The sequence below is a fragment of the Maniola hyperantus genome, chromosome 18 (assembly GCF_902806685.2).
Source record: "Maniola hyperantus chromosome 18, iAphHyp1.2, whole genome shotgun sequence".
In the NCBI taxonomy this organism is placed as follows: domain Eukaryota; kingdom Metazoa; phylum Arthropoda; class Insecta; order Lepidoptera; family Nymphalidae; genus Maniola; species Maniola hyperantus.
Genome location: NC_048553.1, coordinates 9,414,872 through 9,429,309, shown reverse-complemented (window position 1 = coordinate 9,429,309; position 14,438 = coordinate 9,414,872). Strand labels below are relative to the sequence as shown.

The 14,438-nt window shown below is 36.2% G+C and overlaps 1 protein-coding gene across 3 annotated transcripts in view; it reads left to right on the top strand.

Annotated features, from left to right (window-relative positions):
• Positions 1 to 573: 573 nt before the first annotated feature.
• LOC117990690 (hypoxia-inducible factor 1-alpha-like) overlaps positions 574 to 14,438 on the top strand; it is a 111,630-nt gene continuing 97,765 nt past the window's right edge. Inside the window, exon 1 of one of the 3 annotated variants that reach the window (XM_034978163.2) lies at positions 574 to 871. In XM_034978163.2, coding sequence (XP_034834054.1) covers positions 825 to 871 — 47 coding nt within the window. In that variant the 5' untranslated portion in view covers positions 574 to 824. Of the gene's footprint in view, positions 872 to 11,230; positions 11,728 to 14,438 lie in introns of those variants that run through there. The other 2 variants (XM_034978160.2, XM_034978161.2) reach the window with 2 other exon arrangements.

Below are 14,438 nucleotides of genomic sequence, written 5' to 3'. Positions count from 1 at the left end.
AATACGGCAAATACCTACAGATAGAAATTAAACTTATTTTGAGATTTAAGTTATCAGCGCCATCTATTATCTGTTAATTAAAGTAGGGATATTTCGTTCCATTATACGCTGAATGTGAACGCGTCGTCGTAAACGATTCAAACTTGTAAATTTATTTGAATTTAATTTTAACAAATCGATGTGATTTTTTCTATTCTGAAAAAATATTATTTCAACACTCTTGTAGTTAATATTATTCTTAGTGCTTTGCGTAAAATGAAATAGGTTGTGACACAATTGCGCCATCTATAAGCAGGGACTAAAACTAAAAATCTGTAGATTCTAGTTTTTTGAAACGATAAAAATAAGATAAAAATATTACCATAGACAAAACCTAAGTGCTGTAAACATAGAGTCACGCTTTTTTTTAAATGTTATTTAATAGTCTTTTATTAATAGCTACACTTTAAACCTTTAAACAACCCATGATTTCCGTTGTAATCTTTGTAGTATTCATAATATTTTGACAACCTCATGTCAGTTTATCTATGGCTATAATATTTGGGCAACCTCATTATGCTTATGCCAGTTTATCTATGGATGGCTTGTCTATCTTGTTTTTGAGATGAATTCTTCTCTTTCTACCACTGTGCGAGTTCACGACAACAAAGTGTATTTTGTTTGTGTAGTGCATTTATAAAATGACCTAATTGTGATTTGTGAAATAAAATTGTGACTTGTAACGGAACAAATCCATAAATATAATCGTGAAAAGCGATATGTTACTCTCCTTAGCAGTGTTCTAAGATTGTGCTCATATCGCAAAGTTTCATAATAGTGACACTATGATAAAATCCGAAATGGCTTCGAAACCTACAAATCAAAAAAGAAGGTAAGATTTATCTCTAGCTTTTATATTAATCTCATGAATAAAATCATATATTCTTGTATCATGGAACTACTTAATTTAGACATAACCTTATCATTACGTTTTCCTGTTATTTACTTATAATATGTCCCTGATAAACTTTCTCTTTATTTTACCTGTCATTCGATAATAAACTACTAAATTCCTTCTATTTATTTAACCTGCTAACCTTTTCATAAGAATGATGCTGAATTAAAAAGGTTACGTTTATAAAGTTAAATGTGTATACGCAACCATTTATAAAAGTACATAGTCCAATGAATAGTTGTTTGTTTATCATTTTTATCATGTTAAAAGCTCTTTTAGTTATGTTCCATGTGAGTAAGCGGTAATAACCTAGTGGTTAAAACATCGACTTTCTATTCGGAGGGTCGGTGGTTCGATCCCAGGCACCAATAATTTTCATTAGTTATTAAAATGTCGTGAGTTAACCTGTACACTTGAGTGTTCTTCATAATGTTCTCAAAGGTGTGTGAAGTCTGCCAATCTGGACTTGGCCAGTGTGGCAGACTGTTCCTTCTCATTCTGAGAGGAGACCCATATATAGTAGTGATAATGACATGTGAGCACTGAAATGTATCTTAATAAGAGCATCCCCAATTGCTCATAAGTTTTGAATTTTGTTATATGATTGAAATGCGCAAATCAGATGCTCAAAGTGTAATATATACCTAAGACTTAGGATATCCTTACATTATGTTTCAGTGTAAAGGACCCTAATCACTAGAGACCGGATTATATGCAATTGCATATTTGCATATGCATTTGCATATTTTAGCCATTCTGAGCGGTAATAGCATATTTTACCTAAGATCTAGTTATAATGCATATTATTGGTACATTTACAATATTTTTCACTCACCCTGCGTTCTGAAATGCGACCAAAATGAACTCGGCGTTGCCAAAGGCATTGTCGCATAAACTTAAAGAAAAGTTTGAAAACATATTGAACAATAACCCAGGTTTTCAAAGTACCTATGTAATACTAAGACACAAAATCCTCAATAATGTAGGGTGTCCGCGGCCTTTCTACTCAAATGTCCGGCCAAACTGGCTGGTCTGTCCGGCTATTAGGTTTGGTGACCTGGCAACCCTAGATGAAACGCTACCTATAGGATGTATTATGAGGAAATTATTTGAACTAAGTAAATAAATAATACTTACTTAAATTGAATTTACTATGTTATTTCAGAGTTCATTGGAAATATTGCAATCATAATAACAACTCGGCATTATGATGGGGATTTACACATTCCATAATAACTATTTAGGTTTCTTCCTGTCCACTTACAGTTATTAGTTAACCAATGAGGTTGATTTTCTCACAATTTCAATTCATCACTAATTTATTAGGAACTAGCTTATGCTCGTGACTTCCGCGTGGACTACACAAATTTCAAACCCCTACTTCACCACCTTAGGGGTTGAATTTTCAAAAATCCTTTCTTAGCAGATGCCTACGTCATAATAGCTATCTACATGCCCAAATTTCAGCCCGATCCGTCCAGTAGTTTGTGCTGCGCGTTGATAGATCAGTCAGTGAGTCAGTCAGTCACCTTTTCTTTTTATATATTTAGAAGATTAGATATCTACTAAGCACTAGAAGAGAAGCTAAGTATATTGTTAACTTTGTAATGTAGATAAGGAATAAGGCCAGATTTTTTGAAATTCCCATGGGATAGGGAATAACGACGATTTATAATTTTTGCCGGGCGGAGCCGTGGGCAATCGCTAATTGCTAGTAGGTATTGCACGTAGGTACGTAACTAGGTAGGTAGGCTGGTAGTAGGTAGGTAGGTATGTACCTACTGTGACAATTTTGACACGCCACCATTGTCAAGTAGTTACCAAAATTTTCTTATTGCATCTTTTTAAATAGGTATGATTCAGTATATCAATTCCAACGTGCGTCACATCTGATTTGATAACGATTGGAGTAGCCATGTTTACCAAATATGAGGTTTTTTATAATCAAAATCTACTTTATGTAGGAGTATTAGTGTATCTTATGGTTACATCTTTGACTCTACCACCGGGTCCAATTGCAGATTCAACTGAGAAGAGCTGGTAAGAAACTCTGCAGTTGCTCTTTTCAACAATAATAAGTAATGTTAATTAAGTATAATTTTTAACCATTATTTACTTAGTAGCTATCGTTTTGCTGATTTGCAACACGCATATCTACTAAGTAGTTATGCAATAAAAATATATTATTGATATTAAAATACATAATTATTATGCACTCTTTTTTACATTTCCTTTAGTTATCTTTACAATATTATAAATAATACATTTTTGTGTGAGCTTGTCGGTGTCATTTCGTAAGTAAATCAGTTTATCAAAATATATAAAAGGAAAAGGTGACTGACTGATTGACTGATTGACTGACTGACTGAGTGACTGATCTATTAATGCACAGCTCAAACTACTGGACAGATTAGGCTGAAATTAGGGCTGGCATGCAGATAGCTATTATGACGTAGGCATCCGCTAAGAAAGATTTTTTGAAAATTCAACCTGTAAGGGGTGAAATAGGGGTTTAAAATTTGTGTAGTCTACGCGGACGAAGCCGCGAGCATAAGCTAGTTTATCAAAGTCAAAGTCAAAGTCAAATGATTTATTCAAAATAGGTAATAAATTACTCGTATTGATAGTCTGGTATGGTGTTACATTTTAATCATATCAATAAAATCGTATTCATGATACGCAAGTGATTATACGTAGTGTGTACTTGTTATGTCCATATTACCATCTGAACTCATTTGGTTACGTCCTTGCTTGCCACAGCAACATAATTCCTACTCATATTATTCCATAACTAGCTGATGCCCGCGAGTTCGTCCGCGTGAATTATATTTTCAAAAATCCCGTGGGAACTCTTTAATTTTCCGGGATAAAAATTAGCATATGTCACTCTCCCCGGTCTTTATCTATATCCATGCAAAAAATCACGTCAATCCGTTGCACCGTTGCGACGTGATTGAAGGACAAACCAACAAACAAACACACTTTCGCATTTATAATAAGGATACTGATGTATCAAGTTTCTAACTATAAGGAACCGTAATCCTCTACGACACAGCTCAGCCTTGTCTACTCTTAATCTCTGCATCGAGATGACAAGATAAGCTATTAAACTCGACGGATCCAAAAATATCTACGGTTTTATTTTGTAGAAAAATCTCATAGCTTGGTTTGCATAGATAAATCGGCTTGCGACATACTTAGTGAAAACAATTATTAATTTAGTAACACCAATACAAATTATGTAATTAAGTACTTATCTATTAGTACCCTCGTCCACCCCCACAGCCCCCGCGTATACGATTTTTTTTTAAATTTATTATTAACGTACAAGAAAAAATTACACATAATAGGTAGCACGCATTGTAAAAAACCACAGAGGTTTGACCCTCAATGCGTACGTCTGCGTATTACATCATGCCTACTTAAATATCATAAAAAATATATATATATAAATAAATAATATACTAACTAAATATTTTAAAAAAAACAAAGAACAGATAATACACATACATATGTGTATATACACACATATAAGCATATATACACACATGCACATACACACATATGGATAGCGGTATGAAAGGCGGCGGAAATTAAAGTTTCGCGTTTTTTGTGGGAGAAGCTTAAACTTTGCTTTTTTTGTGATAAAAATGTTATATTTTCAAATCTTTATTTATTGTTTAATATTATGTGTAAAAATATATTAAAAAAAAATATATATTTAAAAGCTACATGTCTCAGTTATTTTTCTGTCATCCTTTTAAATTACTTTTCACTTGGCAGATAACTTTACAGTTCTTGTAAAAAACGGGGACACTTATTGAAGGGAAAGGGAAAATAAAGAAGTGCTGTTATCGTCATCTTGAAATCTCTACACTACAGCCCTGGGAAGGCTTTGGCTAGAAAACCTCCATCGGAAGCAGCTTCTTTCCATCCTCTTCACTCAATCAATCCACCTTCCCGACCGTACTGTTTCTTCTTCTTGGGATAGGCGGCTATGCAGGGCTCTTGCAGACCCTGTGTCACGTTGACCGTTATCAAATCAAATCTTGGCTTGCATGTTTTTCGCCTCCATCGGAAGCAGCTTCTTTCTGAGTCCCAAATCCATCATGCCCCTCTTTTTTACTAAATCAATCCACCTTCCCGACCGTACTGTTTCTTCTTCTTCTTGGGATAGGCTGCTATGCAGGGCTCTTGCAGACCCTGTGTCATGATGACCGTTATCAAATCAAATCAAATCTTTGCTCGCATGTTTTTCGCCTCCATCGGAAGCAGCTTCTTTCCGAGTCCCAAATCCATCATGCCCCTCTTTACTCAATCAATCCACCTTCCCGACCGTACTGTTTCTTCTTCTTCTTAGGATAGGCTGCTATGCAGGGCTCTTGCAGACCCTGTGTCATGATGACCGTTATCAAATCAAATCAAATCTTTGCTCGCATGTTTTTCGCCTACTCTGGATGCATTATGTTTCCCTAGATGAATACTACGTTCATGCTTTACCATAGTCCATACTGTTTACTCTCCAGCGTATTTTTCTTATGACCTGATCCATGGCATTATTGACAGTTTAAGTGATGGAATTTCCACATTCGGGTCTTAATATCTGTAGAGTTTTGTTTAGTACAGTAGCATAATATGGTACGATTACACCTAACGAGTACAGTGGCGAGTCAGTGTTCTCGGCCGAGTACTCGGTTGGTATAAACACTTAACGAGTGCAATTTCGCCACAATTTCTCAGCCACAGCACTGTCTCGGCCGAGTGACATTTTACTGTCTCGCTTCACTACTCGGTAGGTGTAATCGTACCAATAATTAAAGTAGGTAGAGTCGTCCCCAGTTAATCAGTATTAAATGTTCTGCGGGACGAATAAAGTTGCAATCAAAGTTCGTTGACTCTGGATACTGGTATCATCGTCTGTGTGTATCTAAAAAAACCGCCTAAATGCGAGTCAGACTCGCGCACTGAGGGTTCCGTACTACAATCCTGTTTTATCGACATTTTGCACGATAAATCAAAAACTATGATGCATAAAAATTAATAAAAATCTGTTTTAGAATGTACAGGTACAGAAAGCCCTTTCATATGATACCCCACATGATATAGCAATCTTACTTTGAAAGTCGAAAATAGCAATATTTGTTTATGAACACATTTTAATTTTTTTCTTATGATGTAACCTATATACCTGCTATAAGACCTACCGACCTGCCAAATTTCATAATTCTAGGTCAACGGGAAGTACCCTGTAGGTTTCTTGACAGACATGGCAGACGAACAGACAGACAGACAACAAAGTGATCCTATAAGGGTTCCGTTTTTCCGTTTGAGGTACGGAACCCTAAAAATGCATCAAAAATAACCTTTCATTGTTTATAGCTTTGAAAATGTTTTGAAATTGATGTTATCTGGAATGCTACGCACATTCAGAAACACCTACGCAGTGGAAAAATAAGCAATTAGCATAAGTTTAAAAAGCCAATGAATGGCATAAGTAAAAACATCGGCCAAGTGCGAGTCAGATTCACATACCGATGGTTCTGTACTTTGGAAGAATGCTTTATTTATTTGGTTAAATTAGTATGTGCCGCGGGATACAAGCTGCGCAAGACCGTGGCGTGTGGAAGTCCCTTCAATAGACCTATGTCCAGATGTGGACGTCTATCGGTATTCGATCGCCTCACTAACAAAATAATGTAGATGGCGCTACAAATTATTCCTAGTTAAGTATATACTTAATTTATCAAGAGTAAATATTATTAAAGTTAATTTTGATGTCCGTTGAACAATTTACAAATTGCAATTAGTAAAAATAAAAGTAGAACATATGATTTTCAGAGGGATCGAAGTATGTTCGCATATAAAGGCTATCACTAAAGATATACCTAGATCAGTATTCATTTAGGTGGCTACGGAATGAAATCAACATGTTGGCTACACGTAAACAAATTTTTGTTCTTTTTAAAGGTGTGAATGAATTGGATCACGGAAATGTTTATAACACTCATAGATTTTGTTGCGTAGTTCTGAGGTTCCTAGCCAATGAGATCAATGGAATTAGCATTAAAAAATCTCAGACATTCCAATCCCTATGCATCGAAACCAAACCAGATAATCTGATAAATATTTGGATCAAAATGGAACCAAATAATCTCTTTGGTAGTCACCACAATTTAATTTGAGGAGCTACCCGTGCACCCACCGGTTTCTACCACCAGTGGGTGGAAGGGGAATTCGTTTTTCCCCGTACACCCACTGCGTTAGGGTAGGAATTAAATGTAAAAATATGTCGATACAACATGGTATCGATAGATAAATACGAAATAGTTAAATTTACATAAACACTTTATTAAAAAACAACTATTATCAAATAGAGAATGTCTTTATAACCTTCCTTGCCATCTGCATTTTTATACAAAGGCCAAAATTCATGGGCATAAATTGAAAAAATATACTTAGATTTTTGATTATACAAAAATCCAAAAACACATAGCCTGTGGGTATCAATCAAAACATCTAATAAAAATATTAATTAAATAATAATAATTCCTTGAATGAGCAAAAAATATTACTTTACTATTTCCTTTACTTACTACACTCTTAACTCTCAGAAAGCGCTAATTATGTAAATTTAACTATTTTGTATTTATTTATCGTTACGATGTATCAACACATCTATTTATTTATCGATACGATGTATCGACATATTTTTACATTTAATTCCTACCCTAACGCAGTGGGTGTACGGGGAAATACGAATTCCCGTGGTTCTCTCTGACGGAGTCGGAAGCACATGAAAGTAAAAGACATGCTTCTTTAATCGGGTTAGGCCTTTATTTATGTATAGGCTATAGCACTAAAATCAAATTCTCAACGACTCCAAGGGGATCTTGATATTCTAGTAGATAACCGCCCGTCTAATTAAAAGCGTACCTACTTTGAATTTGCTCAGATTTACAGTTGTATGTGTCTAAATCTGGAGTCCAAAGTTCATTCATGATTTCGGATACTTACTGAAATTGAATGCAATCTTGAACTCATTTTCAAGCAAAACGGCCTAAAATTGATTAAAAAGTTCGTGATTTTGGTACAATATGGTACAATAATTACATTAAAGTTTCATTAAGTTTTTTGCTCCTCGTGTAAAAAATTAATTCCTGATTATAGTTTTGTTCACTAGCTCCTCAATTTTTCAACCATGCGGCCCTCTGGCATGTCTCAAAGTCGCGCTGTTTTCTCTGGCGTAAAAACAGCTTTTAGCAACATTCTTCTTCTTCCCGTCCTTATCCCACTTTATGTGAGGTCGGCACAACACTTCTTCTTCCACTCCCTTCTGTCATCCATCCAGTGCATTATCCACCCCTTTTACACGCATATCCTCTTTCACGCAACCCATCCACCTTTTCTTTGGTCTTTCTATTCACTTTTTCCTTCCATATGCATATTTTTTACGACTCGCATTCAAAAAGGTAAATTAGAAAGTTGATGACAATATTTTAAACTATCTAAAATTTCTAAACACGATAACTATTAACTACCTAGGTCGAAATGCAATACAATTTTGTAGCCAATAATGTGGGTTAAAATTCTTCATGAAATAGCTGCAGTGACGACTATCTACTTAATATGTTGTGAAGTGCCAGAATATTCTAAAGAGTTCGTTGAACTATAAAGGCCGATGTTCACGCCGAATTGGAACATGCAGTCTCATATTATGTTAAACTGGTTCTTAATTATTGTTACCAATGTTAATGTTGTTTTGACAATGCCTTCAATATTTCAAATTATAATTAGTGCAATTTATAATTTAAAACCGCGCGATTCCCTACGAGAGATATTTAAGGAAATAGGTATTCTTACAGTAGCTTCCCAATATATTTACAATAATATATTCACAGTTACAAAAAAATCGGTGATTTTCACGATAGGCAAACTAGAAACCGAAATAAGCTCGCTACTCCTGCGCTCCGCCTCTGGAAGGTGGGAATGTCATTTACGAATAATTTTATGACTGTAGAGAGGAACTAATTCTATATCGAGGCATGCTGTAGAGGGTTATTGAGAGTTTAATCTTAATTGTTAGATGGATACATCAATCGGATCGTATCTCTGAGTACATCAATCAGATGTAATCAACTGCAATCCCCAATAGATGTGGGATTATTGCAATGAATAGAAACCTACTTTGCTGGGCTGAACCTATAGGTCCTAGATATACGACGCGATTGCTTTGTAGCGATGACGGATTCAAGGTTGCGTCACCGACATGATAATGTTAATAGTGCTCGGAGTGCCAATTCATAGATGTAAAAATTAAACTGATATTAATGGTTTTAATTAAAAAAAAATGAAAGTTTATGTTTTGATACCACAATTAATTGAAAATTCAAAAAGTTTTTCACTTCTGTCGGCAGATCCCACTGACCCATTTTTAATCTCATAACTTTTTTTTTTATCTCAAACAAAAGTGTAAGTAGGTACATATTTTTTGTTATAAGAATAGCGCTTCTGTGGAATTGACATTGCAAGTATCCAAACTAGGCATTGCAAGTATCCATACTGGTGCAACAAATTCTTGACGTACCTAGTTAGTAGAACAGACTGATATGTTTTTAAAACTATGCAGCTTCAACCTGTGTGCAGCACATATTATCTGGTGTTCTAACATTGACATTACCAGTCACCAGATTAGTGAGAGCCGTTGACGTAGTTAAAAAAGAAATTAGGTTAAATGTAACTGACTACTGAGCGATGATAAGAACGCGAGGCGGCGCATTAATATGCATTTTAAAGATATGCCATAGCTGAATGTTCAATGCAATGTTTGTTTTTGTGCGTTTTCATTGAAAATTACCTTAGATTCTATTATTATTTCGCAGCTACAACAATGTATAAGTATCCCCAAATCGCTATAGTGCTGGAACCATGTCTCATTAACATCGAAATGACGTCATTTTGACTTCAGCCGAAATAAAAATATACCATCAGCTCGAAACTTCAGTCTAGTGCTGACGTCACTAAAATGGCGGCCACACGCATTAGCAATTTGCGGGACTTATGACTAAGTTTTTACTTACTTTAATTTTGTAAAAACGAAATTAAAGTACGTACTTAAATACTTTTAACTCTTTATCTCTGGCACGAGCTTTCGCTCGCGACTTCGTGCGCGTGAAATAAATTTTATAGACAAGCACGCGGGAATATGTTGCTATCTATCAAAAGAATTTTAAAATTCGGATCCTTGATCCCGGAGATTACCCCAAACCCACAAACTAACAAATTTTGCCTCTTTATAATATTCAATCAATCAATCAGCCTGTTTGCGTCCACTGCTGCTGGACATCGGCCTTCCCAAGAGCACGCTACCACACACGATCCTCCGCCTTCCTCATTCACCCACTTCCCGCTGCCTTCTTTAGGTCGTCAGTCCAGCGGGTTAGAGGTCGTCCCACCCTGCGCTTGCTGATACGCGATCTCCACTCCAGAACACGTCTGCCCCATCGGCCATCGGTTCTGCGGCAGACGTTCTTTATAATATTAATGTAGATAATTAATAGGTAGTAACAAGACATGACGTTATGATAGGCGTTAATATCATCAACCTGAGAACGACTCTACCGATTAGGCTGTATTTTTTGTTGTGTTTGTAATTATCAGGACAAGATTTGTAAGAAAGATTGGAGACCCTTCTTTAGTAAATTGTGTCCGTGCGAAGCCGGGGCGGATAGCTATTCGCTAGTATGTTATATTGATCATTTGTCATTATAGTGATAGGTGATATATTATATCCTGATAACGATCAACAGACAGTGCCAATATGTCCCAAGATAAGCAGATTTTTTTAACCTCACCAACAACAGTCCCAATCTCACTTTGTCGGCACTTAGCAATGACAATTCGTTATTGTGTAAATGTTCTTAATGTTAACTTGTAGATACATGTGACTTCGGTTATGTAGCTTACGTAGTTAAGTGTAATTTAATAACTAGGTTCTTCTCGATTCTTGAGCAATAAATAAAAGCAAGGCAAGGTGCATGGCAGTAAACTTTGCCAAAGTGCTGGACATTTTCGATTGTTGAAGGTTCATATAATTAAATGCTTCACTCGTACAAACGTACACAATGTAAATTTTGTGGGGAAAACTTCATAATTCATATTATCATTTACATTCGACAGATAGGTTTGAAATTAATCCAGCAAGCGCCGCGTTATCTAGCAAGAGTGTGGTTAGGTATCAATTTTGCTACCATGCCAGTATAGCGGGTAAGATAAGCACATCTTTAGTGGTATCAGTCGCTCGATGATTATGTAGCCCGATGGACTGTTTTAATAGTTCACTTATGTCCAAATCAAACAAGTATGTTTGTAAACGAACCCCTCATACAGCGATGTCCTGTGGTCGGCAATTTGGAAGAAACAGGATGGAACCTGCAGTGTCCTATGACTAGTCAGTGGTCCCGACAGCCAGTGAACAATTTGTGCAATTACGACGTGTACAATGGCTACAGTGATTTGTCAGTGCAGTGCTACAATAGAACTAGTTATATTCAAGATATACCTCAACAACAGTACTATGAACAAAATGTAGCGTATACACAACCAGTGCACCAGTATCGGACCAATGTAGCTTGCCACCAAATACCAGAACAACGTGTATATGCTCAACCAGTGCCCGATTTTCAGACCGATCTACCATGCCGTCAAAGACCAGACTGGGATTACAATAGCATGTGTTACAACGTTGACGGTCAGGCATGTCAGTACACCAATGTGGTTGATCTAGAAGACTTTATGTAAGTCTAAATGTCTAAATTCAAACGCTTTCAGATTAAAAACCGTGTGGGCAGTTCACACGCGGTAGAGGTACTGCCTTCAGAAAACTAAACTTCGAGAGAATGAGATGAATGCAGACTATCTGGAGTAGGATAATAATAATAAAAATGTAGGGTGTATTTATTGTATTGTAATATTGTTACCAATTATTTTGCATTTTATTCTACGTAAGTACTTATATTACAATGCACAGACTCCAAGTTTTATTTTTCAACAAATAAATGACATTTCAACACGCGAGACAATTTACTAAATTATCAAATAATAGGATCTGTGATAATTATCTCATTCTCTCGCTGGCTAGCTCGTATAGATGTGTATGTCTGTTTTTAGAGTCGCTTTTTTCTTTCATCGAGTTTCAAATCACAACAATGATGTAGAAGTTTTCACTTCAAAATTCACAAGCTTGCAATTTACTCATAATATGATAAACTTCATAACATACCTTAACTCTCGGGTTGCGAAGCTGAAGAGGCAATGGGCAGGGCACATAGTTCGTAAAACCGATAGACGTTGGGGTCCCAAGGTGCTGGAATGGCGGCCTCGCACCGGAATGCGCAGTGTTGGAAGACCCCCCACTAGGTGAACGGACGACATCAGACGATCAGGGGAGCCGCTGAATTCGGCGGCGCAAGACCGTGGTGTGTGGAAATCCCTACAAGAGACCTATGTCCAGTAGTGGACGTCTATCAGTTGATGATGATTATGATGAATCTGTTCGGGATGCCCCGAACATGCACTAGTTCTCGCCGGCCGGTGTTCAACACTGCCAGGGTCGCCAGGTAACTCCAGTCTCCAACCCGGTGAAGAGCAGCTATCTTGAGCAGGCTCGTGGTCCAAGGAGGTTATAATGAAACACTAGTCCTTGTTCAACCCCCTTAGGCCAGTCGCAGGTTGCCTTCTGACTTGTTCGCAGATTGTTTTTGGAATGAATGCCGGGTCCAGTGCCCGCCTTTTGACCGTAGAATATTCTCGCATGGTCGCCAGCGTACGACTGGGAAGTGAGAGTCCTTTTATTCTTGAAATTTGGTTTGCTTACATTTTTACATTCGGGGAATCCCATGGACTAGAAATGGGATGCCTGTGGGCCCTTCTGTGAAATTATTACATTGGAAATTACAAACATTTTGACTATGCTACTTTCGGGCCTCGGGGAAATCCGTGGGTCCCTTTGAAATTGCTACATTAGAAATTACAATGGACCATTTTTAAATTCACAATACTGCTATCCTTCACAGTTCACAGTTACAGTTCTTATTATAAGGTCAATAAAGTTAATTATTGCGTAGAACAATCACACTCAATAAGCCACCATCGCGCACAAATCGTCATCTTATCTACGTCTGTGGCTTTACAATGATAACATGTTGATGCTGGGTTCCAAAGGTAATGTTCATGACAGATCAACTTTGTGGCGTTTTATCTATCGAAAGTAACTCATATTTCACCCTTATTGGCTTATTGGCTGTACCGCTGACGTAAACAGTTTGTTCTTGATTTAAATTTCCTATATAATTAATGTTTCATTCATACAATAGCGAAACCAATAATTCATCTATGGTTTCATTGAATATTCCTTTCGTTCTCAATACCATGTTTCTGTAGGTCAAGAATTATGTTGAAATGAAATGAAATGAAATTTATTTATTTCATACAGGGCATTATGTGCCACTTATGATAAGTCAAGACTCTACCACCGGTTCGATGGATTGGCCAGCTGAAAATCAGTAACATTACTAAAATACATCTTTCGGCTGTTATAAATTACAGCTACGTCGATTACGGGTATGTTTCAAAATTAGCATCCCAAATCAGATACTTTAAATATTTCAATGACCTATTTTTATTCAAGCTTTGCTGGCTTAATTGACGCTTGTAACATAAAAAATTCTACCGTTCGTAATATTTATCTTATCATCGCTATTACAATAGAGCATTGCTTAATATTAAAGAAAATATAATAAAACATTTAGTGATAAGTTATATAATGCAAGTAATTCACGCATACATCTATTATTATCGAAGACACCTTTGCGGCTAAGCTATTGTATTTTCTTGCTATATTGAAATGCACTTCATAACTAACTACGGTGTCTTTGTTTATTACAGAGCGATATGATTACCTACTAATTCTACATATATCAGTGACAATCAACACAAGTTAGAAAATATCAGATTCGGATACCGGTTCTGCAGTAGACTGACTTTCAGTTTAGTTTTTATTTTGATATTGGAAACTAATAGTTTTTCTTTTTTGAAGAACATAAGAAATGAATTTATTACTATCGTTACTTCATGATTCAGGAATGAGGAAGGAAAGCTAAAAAAAATAATGATTTGCGTCGACTTTGTTAATGCTATTGAACTCAATACATCTAAATTAATTTGGCATCTTAAAAGGAGGGATCGTAAAATTTAATTAGTGGATTCTTTTTTGCGTACCGCCTTAGGTCCCGCAAAATTTACGACTATTACAATATTTGAACGGAATCCTAATTAGGTAAAAGATACACGTTGATATAAATCAACATAATGTTATTATGTTGACTCAGTATCTTACCAAACTTGTTCTGTCAATTATTATTTATTTCTTATTAGTAAATTTAACTACGTGTTTGTATTAGCGTGAACAATAGAATGAATGCGGGATGGATTAAATGGCGACAGGTCT